Genomic DNA, 9,801 nt, shown 5'->3' on the forward strand with positions numbered 1-9,801 from the left:
TCCTCACCAAAGGAAGTGGTTAGCTTCTTTTAGTGAGCAACTATAAGACCAGGGCCCTGGTGTGAAACAGAGCATGAATCAAATCCACAGCCTAATTCTTCTGAGGCCACTTGTATACAACCTTAAGAGGGCCCAGAAAAGATGTGATACAACCTGAGCAGCCCTGCACATCAGGCACTTACATCCCCGCAGTCAGCCACTCTGGCCAAGGAACAAGTCACATCTATTTCAGCCTCTCTCCTAGTGACTTCTTTCACATTACAACAGGGAGTCCCATTACAACAGCAATCGCTCTGAATGGCAGGTGAACTCCCATCCCTTTCACCTGAACAGTTACTGTTTTCATCATCCAACAGATAAAGGAGAGAGAAAAAGTAAAAAGCCTTGGAGAGCTGACTAGTGGGGCTTAAGGGGGAGAAGACATACAAGGAAGCTCTATCCTGTTCCAAACAAAGCTGACGGAAAATGGGGACTAACTGTTGGCTTTTAAATGTCAGCAGGCTGGAAAGGGATTTCCAGGCAGGCAGCCCCAGCTGCCAGAAGTACCTGTCACTGATACTGCTTGCCTCGGTTATTAACGGGGACGAATTAGTGCACTGTGTCTGGCTCACGCAGCTCTTTACAGGGAGGGATTAAGACTCTGATCTGGCTTTTTTTTCATCAGCTCCCAGTGAAAATGCCACCAGCTGGGAACACCCAGAGTGTTCAGTGGGACCCAAACTCACCTTTACCTCCCCAGATCCCCCGTGTTAAAACAGGCCTAAGATTAACCTTTCATAAAAGCTCTCTGAGCCACACAGAGAGACAAGAAGCAAGATTTTTCTCTCAGTCACAACAATAAAGACCAAGCACAGCTGCTGACGGATGTTCTACACTTAAGCAACTCCCCAGCTTGAAAACCAAGAGACAACAGCTGGACAAACCACACATTTATAGAACATCTTGTGCTGCTCATTCAGGCCATTTGTAAGAGGAACAGCTACGTGAAAACCTTGTTACAAGTACAGCACACCCTCAGCACTCTACCCTCACGTGGAGGATGTAATGAGACGTATCAACACATGAGCACAAAGAGCATAAAGACTCCACCACACAAAGTCAGGGGCACAGAAAACAGTGACCAAGTGTTTCCTGCCAGGAAGGTTTGCAATCTTGAAAAAACCAACAGGTAAGTGTGAGCTGCAAAAAGCAGTTATCCATTCCTTCTCATAAAGGGTATGGACAGATGGATAAGTTAGCTGCAGCAAAACCACAGCGTGAAATTGCAGCTGCCTTCTAAAGTAACTAATCCTACACTCACCATGGGATATACACAGGAAAACACCATGGAGCTGAAGGAAGAAGTCATTTCACACCCAGGCTTCCCTTACAATAGCATCCCCTCTTTACCAAGACGTCTTGAAAGATGAAGTGATTTGCCCAGTGTGACAGAAGAGGGTTAAAAGAACGCTAAGGGAAGTTGATCTTATTTCAAGGAACAGGAAATGTCCTGTACGCTAAATTTAACATAGCGTTTTAATTTCTGTACTTGTTTCAAACCCATACCAATGTGACAACTGCACAAAGGCAGTGCTCTCACATACTGCAGCGCTCTCACATACTGCAGCCTGCCATGCTTTATCATCCTTTGTTCAGTTCGCAAAAGGATCTTCAATTTCTCCTTCCTCCCTTCCTATAAATTAATGGTAATCTGCAAAACTGGCCAACTTTGACTTGACACACTGGTGTAAATCAGGGCTGAACATGAGGCAATACTCAGCAAACAATTATATCATAGGAACAAGCAAAGAAAAGCAATCCAGGTCTCCACCAACACTCAGCTACAAGTGCTAGAACAAAGGAATGCACCTGCTGCCAAATGCAATGAGCATTGGCTAAGATTGTTCCAAAAGACGAACATGTTACACGAGTACCATGCAGGAAAATACAGATGTCAGCGAGACAAACTAAAGTCATATGTCCACCCAGCTACTGTGTTCTGCAGAGGAAATGACATGCAATAGAGATTATCTGTACTTCAAAACCAAGGATCCTACACAAAGTGGTCCCAGTGTGCTTGACAGAGGGAAGCCAGGAGATGAAGAATATTCAACCTCTGCCACCTCTGTTGACCTAATCTACTAGCTATAATGCAAGGGACATAGGTCAAGGGCTTTCTATTGTTTGTTACCTTGGCTATTGCATATATCCGGGTGCTGGATGGCTCAGAGAGATCCTTTTGGAGATGTACAACAGCTGGCCAGGCTTTATTCATAGGCAGATGTGCAGTGAAGCCATCTACAGAGGGGTGGCACATTCTCAGGGCCTTTTGGAAGCTCTCTTCAAAAGTACGTCCAATAGCCATGACCTGTAATGGAGAGCACTTCCACATTAGCAGAGGTGAGCTGCTGCCCAGCTGTCCCCTGAACAACAGGAGTGACAATTTGAGAACATAACAAAAGGCAACATAAGAAGCACATGGAACTGTTGGAGTAAGTCCAGAGGAAGCCACAAGGATGACAATGGGGCTGAAGCACCTCCCATACTAAGACACGCTAGGAAAACTGGGGCTGTTCAGAGCGGCTGGAGAAGAGAAGGCTGCGTGGAGACCTCATAGCAGCCCACAAAGGGCTACAGGGGTGCCAGAGAGGGACTTCATCAGGGACTGTAGTTACAGGACCAAGGGTGATGGGTTCAAACTTAAACAGGGGAGATTTGGGTTAGAAATAAGGCAGAAATTCTTGATTGTGAGGGTGCTGAGGCGCTGGCACAGGGTGCCCAGAGAAGCTGTGGCTGCCCCATCCCTGGCAGTGTTCAAGGCCAGGTTGGACACAGGGGCTTGGAGCAATCTGCTCTAGTGGAAGGTGTCCCTGCCCGTGACAGGGGGTTGGAACTAGATGATCCTAAGGTCTTTTTCAACCGAAACCATTCTGTGATTGTATGATTTAAACCATGAAGATAGACCTACAGAAAGATTACAGCCTTTGGGCCTTCTCCCTATGATCGTCCTGCTAACCTGAAGACAGGCACAGCTGACTGAGCCTTGGGAGTACCAATTCTAGGCCTGACTCTGCCAGTATTATCAACAGGGAGTTTCGGATGAGTGACTCCTTTCTGCTTTCGTCTCCCTATCTGTAAAATACAGGAAGCTGCTGCTCTCCTCTGTAAACTCCTTTGAAGCACTTTATAGAGGGAAACATTATGTGGCAGCATGGGTATAGTAATACAGAAGGATATTTCTGTTCAACAACCTGTTAAAGATAGAAACTCACAGTGGGAATTTTAAGGTTCAGAAGAAATCTGCGCCTCTTACTTTAAATTACATTTAACAGTGACTCTCGCCTGTGAGGGCTCTCTTAAAGGATTACTCCTCCTAGGCATGGCAGTAGTGGGGTTTCCCTCCTTCAATCTTGACATATCTAATAAGAAAGCAAGCCTTTCTCTGTGGAGATCTGTGAGGTAACAGAGCCCCTTCTCCAATTTCTACATTTTTATTTCCCAGTGCAGTGAAACCCTCACAGCACAAAAACCTTCCCAAACACAACGGGGAAAAACATCAAAAGGAAAAAAAATCACATTGGTCTCTCTTTTCTCGCTGCTCCAGGCCCGCTGCTCCAGGCCCACTGCCCAGCACAACAGAGCTCAGGAAAAAAACCAGGCCAGACCAGACTGTTCAATAAAGAGCAGTAGGTGCTGCAATCTGGCTTCAAGGTCAGGCCAAGGGAGATGACTGCCACACCAATAGAGATACAGTAGCAAGAAGCTCTTTGCTTCAGAGACACCCTCTCCTACTCCCATGTCCTGCAGACTAACCTTAGTGCTGAGTAGCTCCATTAGCTGCAAACTGCACCTCTTAAGCTTCTCCATCCCTGCTTCGGTTCACCCCCAGCAGTCACAGACCTGAGCACTGACTCTTCCTGCATCTCCCTCCTCCCTTTACCCGGCAAACTGCCTTAAGAAGGACAGGGGGTTCATGCAGTTCTACTTTTGTGATACACGACCTGCAAGGACTCAATACTTCCTTCTGCTAATGTGCATGGTCAGGAAGTGTTTATAGCTGACAGTACACAAGGCAACTGTATTTAGGAACCCTAGCTCTACAGAACAGCCAAAAAAACCCTAAGCAGTGAGAAGTTATTATCAGTAAGCACCAACTCACTGAAGAGAAAAAAAAGAAAGCCAAACTGATTGCCATTAAAAGCCAAAACTGCCACTGGAAAATCAAGTTCTAATTCATCCTTCCAGTTGTATGAAGGCTTGTTGTTTGAGCAAGGTGGAATTGATGCTAGGAAGGTCTCACGTGTCAGAAGAATTTAATAAAAGAGCTACTTGAAAAGCATTAGGAAAAAACAGCAGCTGAAAAAATACACTGTTAATTCTTTTGCTTTGGTAGCTGATAGGAAATTAACTAATTAAGTGGGTAATGTAGCATTTTGCTTCATTTCTTTCCTCTTTTTAAGGAAAAAACAGGGCCTGAAAATGCCATTATTGTCCCAGACACCTTAAAATCAGGGTTTAAAAGTCACACTGTCATGTTCAGGATACATGATCAGGATACAATCACTATGAGAAGTCAAGACTTCAGACCAAGATTTCAGGTTGTATTTTCACATAGGTGTGGATTTCAAGAGCAGAAGTAGGCTGAGACTTGGCATATGGTTTTAACAGAGAGGAGAAATGACCATGGGAACACGAGAGCTGTGGCTCATCAGCATCACTGGTAATCTTAACAGCCTACAACTCTTGATGTTACATCCTAATTCACACCACTACAGAACCCTCAACAAAAATCACTTTGGGAGTCCTGTAGCAAGTGTTAAGAATGAAGAATCAAGTCAACCTCAGGTGATCCAGAGAGGTCTCTTCCCTTAGGAATCAAACCATATATGAATCCACTCTGTGATATCCAAGATTACACAATCCTAACTGATTTTCATTAATTATAGTACTGGATAAAAAATATTTCATCTGGATAAATATCTTCAAAAGCCATTAGGTCCCTGAAAGTAGATATTATGAGGGTTTCCAAGAAAAAGAAATGAGTTTCCCAAGTGGTGGAACAGAAGGGAAAAAAGAGAGTCTTGCACTCACCTCTCCCACACTCTTCATGGAACTTCCAATCCGGTTGGACATATGCTGAAAACGGTCCAAATCCCAGCGGGGTATCTTGGTAACAACATAATCCAGGCTGGGCTCAAAGCAGGCAGAGGTTTTTCCTGTCACCACATTCTTGATTTCTGGCAAGGGGATTCCCAAGGCGATTTTGGCAGCAATAAATGCTAATGGATACCTGGCATAGAGGACAAGTAGAGAATAGCAGAGTGGGAAGTACTTTGCTTTTGCAAATCCCAGGAGTGGATCAAATTAAACAGATGTGAGGTGATTTTCCCTCCTCAACATGACAGAAGGTTACTGTGCTCAAATGCAGCCGGGCTCATCCAGCTTCCTATCTTAATACATTGGAGAGCTACCTACCTAGATCTGGGACTTGCATTATTAGCTGCAAAGCCACCAGTGTTAAGTACCTGTCATGCCCACAGTGAGACCACACAAACAGATCTGTTTTGCTGCAACTCTACCATCCAAAAAGAATGGCATCCAATCAAATGCCCACTATCCAACATCATGGCTTATCTCCAGTCTGCTGTGGCACTTCAACAACCACATGAGTTGTTGAGAACTGAAAATTAGAGATTAATTTGTGCCTCTCTACAGCATCTGCAAAGTGCCATTAAGAAGCCAATTTTTAAACAGCCTGTTCTGACCATCCTTATCTTGATTAGTTTATGATTAGCCAACAAAACAAAGGCAGCTAGCAACACCATTTGCATCAATCTAACAGACAGCTCATTAATAACTGTGTCCTCTGGGTCCCGGAGATGATTTGCAGCCAACATATGGATACAGTGGATATGTTTTGTAAGGACAGCTATTAGGCTCCCCCCACCACCTCCTGGGAGTTTTTCCACTTGCAGTAACAGCAGCAGCAGGCTGGATTAGACCTGGAGGGCTCACTAACCCCTTCTTCCATCTCCCAGCAGGATGGACTCTCCAAGGGTCAATCCTAGCAGATGCTGACAAGAGTTGTTCTTAGCAGCTTCCCATGCAGAAATCTGCACCTTACTGTCCTGACTGCTCCAGAGTTCTCCCTAACAACCAGCTTCAGTTTTCCTTGCTGCAAATTAAGCTTGCACATCCTTGTCTTAACTGAATGGAAAGCAGATGCAGGAGCTCTTCTTCCTTGCAGCCATCACCTACATATTTAAACAAAACACTGATCCAATTTCCTTCTCAGAATTCTCCCTCCTGTTCTTCTCCCCTTGTTTTTTGCTTATTCATTTGTTTGCTCTGTAGTATTTGGGTAGGGTTTTTAAATAATCTTACCCTGTTGCCTTGGAAGCCAAAGCTGAACTTCTCGAGAGCCTGGCATTAACTTCAATGATGTAGTACTCCAGGGAAGTTGGATGCAGAGCAAACTGGATGTTGCACTCTCCCACGATGCCCAGATGTCGGACCACTTTGATGGCACGATCCCTCAGCATCTGAAATTCCTCATTAGTGAGTGTCTGGCTTGGAGCCACTACAACAGAATCTCCTGTTTGTCACAAGGTAGCAGAAAAGGAAAATGAGAAGCTGCTCAGTGGCAGTTAAATTCTAGCCACACAGGTCACTTTCTTTGCTAACCCACTGCAGTAATGAAGTTACCACAGACATTCCAACCTGTGGATGCACAGTTGATGAAAAGCACAGGTAGTTAGAAGCCTGAGTTGGAGAGGCCAGGCAGTCTTACAGAAAACAGGATCATAGGGGTAGGTTTAGCCTAACAATATCAGTTTCACACTGTACCTGGTTGTATCTAAGACCTGAAGAGTACTTCTAGAACCCACTTCATCAACCACAAAACCATGTCAGTAACAGCAGCCAGCAGGGCATGGCATTAAAAAAAGTTGATGAGCCATTTCCAGTTATCAACCCTGTGCCCAAGCCTACCTGTGTGGACTCCCATAGCATCTATGTTCTCCATGTTGCAGACGGCAATACAGTTATCAGCAGCATCTCTCACAACTTCATACTCTATCTCCTTCCAGCCAACAACTGACTTTTCCACCAGAATTTGCTTAGTCATTGCAAATGCCTGGGAATATGTTAGGGAAAAGGAAGAATAAAAAAGAAAAACGTATTAGAACATGTTCCATATTTAAGACTTCTGTGGCTTATCTCCAGACATCCCAGACTAAGATGAAAATTGAAAGATGAAGGTAAGTGAAGTTCACAGCACTCATGACAAGCACTTTATATTTCTCTTTTCCAAAAGAAAAAATTGCATTAGCTTCATTTGAAAGGCATAGAAAATATTTATGTGACCTGATGGGAAAACAAAGGCAGGGCATGTGAGCTGGCAATGGCATATAAATAACAAATAGGAATATAAAAACATCTAAGGCTTTAATCTGCAACAGACACATGCTTTTGTTTGTGTATGTGGGTAGCCCCATGGACTTCAACAGAACTCTGCAGAAAGCTGAATGACTATGTGATGAGGATATGGGTGCCAGTAAACACTATGTAATTAATAGTATTAATAATGCTGCTTATCATTGGCGTACTAACCAGAAGCAAGATTCATGATTTATTCTTAAGCAGATCTTGAAAACACTCCTCAGTGCACGAGACAAAATAAAAAATACAGCTTGCTGGTAAATGAGCCTAATCTAAATGAATAAATGGCCTTAATATTAGCAGATAAAAAACATCAATCAATTCTTGCCTAAAATCCTAGAAAATAAGGGGTACATTATCCATCCATCCTTTAGCAAAGCTTCTTGTTTTAATGCTGCCCATGAATCAGACTGCAGTCTGGCTCCCTCTGTAGTTTGCTCAAACTGTGAGTCAAACGTTGCCCTCAGCTCCATTGTCAAACTTGCACAGGGAAAATGAAAAGCAAAAATAGTTTGGGGAGTGGCACTTCACATTCACACCCAGCACAAGCACTGAATCTGTGGTGATATAGCAGGAATACCCAATTGCACTTGTAAAACAATCTAAGCTGCTCCTGTGTTACGGTCTATTGCCCTCTCTCACTCAAAACAAGCAGTCTCAGGAAACATGAATAGATTACTTGAAGCAGCTGTGCTGTGAAACATCCACTGGTGTTCAGTCCTCTGAATTACATACAATTCAGAGTCCTGTGCCTGCAAATCCAGTTCACACAGTTACTACAGATCACCTTCATAACAGAGAACAAGGAAGTTTAACCTGGGCTGTGGACACAAGCTGGTGAAAGGGCTGGAAGGAAAGTCCTATCCAGAATGGCTAAGAACTTTGGGCTTGTCTAGTTTGGAGAAAAGGAGGGTGAGAGGTGACCTCACTGCTCTCTACAGCTTCCTGAGGAGGGGAAGTGGCAATGGAGGTGCTGATCTCTTCTCCCTGGTATCCAGTCACAGGACACATGGGAATTGTGCAAAGCTGCATCAGGGGAGGTTCAGCCTTGACATTAGGCATTCCTTTACTGAGGGTGGTCAAACACTGTCACAGGCTTCCTAGAGAGGTGGTCAATGCACCAGGCCTGTCAGTGATTAAGAGACATTTGAACAATGCCTTAACTTCTGGCCAGCATTGAAGTTGCCACTCAGTTGGACTGGTTGATCACTGTAGCTCCCTTCCAACTGAAGTACTCTATTCTACTCTAGTAATTCAAAATGCTGAATTTCTTTTAATATAATTTTTGAGAAAATGAAGACGTTTACTTAGAAAGCAAAACAGAATCAAGCTTTTCATAGAAAAGGAGTTTCAGAACCATGAAGTATTTACTAAAGATATGAACTGCCCAACTCTGACAGTTTCACAGCTAATAAGATGCTTATAAAGAGCAGCTGGTCTACAGCTTTCAGCGAAAACCTGAGATGTTCAAAACTACTTTAAAAGAACACCAAGAAATGCTGATCAAAACCAGGTTTTCCTACTGAAAAATATTTGGATATCAACTTTTTCAGACAGCTGCTCTCCCAGACTTTGAGTGAATTTCTGCTTTCTTTAAACAAAGACCACGTGTGTTGGGCAAGCAAAGTGTTTCCAGCTTCAGCCATCAGCCTGTATAGATAGGGTTACTGCACCCAGTGTCTCCTCCTGCATCTGTCAGTCCTGTCCACTGAGCCTCCCTGCAACTGACACTGCCTGAGCAGATGTTTGCTCAGCACTAAGCACACTAAACCCAAAGTCTGTTTGCATGGGAGCAGTGTGGAGGAATACACAAATGGCATTTTCACATACATTTCTTACTGGCCTCAGCAGTATTTTGTTCTAGAGATACATGAAAGATTAAGAGGTTCATCAAATCAGGGAAAGTCAAAACTAAGAATTTTAAACACTGAAAGATGTATTTGCCAAGGAAAAAGCTTTTGGGGTTGTTTTGTTTTCCCCAATTTTCTGCTTACTTTTAACAGCAAACCAATCCCAGATTTCCTACAGAAGAAGAACTGTTCCTATAGACAGAGACAGCTGGTGGATGTCTAATTATGAAGTGTCATCCCATTAAATCTCTACGTGAGCTTTTGACCAGCAAAAATACTGTCTTTAGACAGAAACACAACAGAGGCCCAAGCCTCTCACATCTTCTGTCCCTGATAATACGTTATTACTCAGCATTTCAAATGTTTCAACTTCTTTGACGTCCTTCACGTGCCATTTACTCCTGTAAGTAAGTGAATATAGTCCAATCTGTTTCTTTTCAGACCCAAATTGCTGAAACACTTAAATTATGACTTGTTTCTCATGAAATTAGCAGATCTGTGATTTTACCATGTTTGTTACCTGAGTCAGCAG

The 9,801-nt window shown here is 43.6% G+C and overlaps 1 protein-coding gene across 1 annotated transcript in view; it reads right to left on the minus strand.

The window, feature by feature from the left end:
- Positions 1-9,801, minus strand: part of CPS1 (carbamoyl-phosphate synthase 1, mitochondrial) — a gene marked incomplete at both ends in the record, with an annotated part of 71,210 nt that overhangs the window by 37,736 nt on the left and 23,673 nt on the right. The window contains 4 exons of the mRNA XM_010014154.1: positions 2,171-2,347; positions 5,071-5,269; positions 6,364-6,574; positions 6,970-7,114. Coding sequence (XP_010012456.1) covers positions 2,171-2,347; positions 5,071-5,269; positions 6,364-6,574; positions 6,970-7,114 — 732 coding nt within the window. The remainder of the gene's footprint in view (positions 1-2,170; positions 2,348-5,070; positions 5,270-6,363; positions 6,575-6,969; positions 7,115-9,801) is intronic.

The sequence above is a fragment of the Nestor notabilis genome, unplaced genomic scaffold, assembly GCF_000696875.1.
Source record: "Nestor notabilis isolate BGI_N333 unplaced genomic scaffold, ASM69687v1 scaffold2485, whole genome shotgun sequence".
NCBI classification, from domain to species: Eukaryota; Metazoa; Chordata; class Aves; order Psittaciformes; family Psittacidae; genus Nestor; species Nestor notabilis.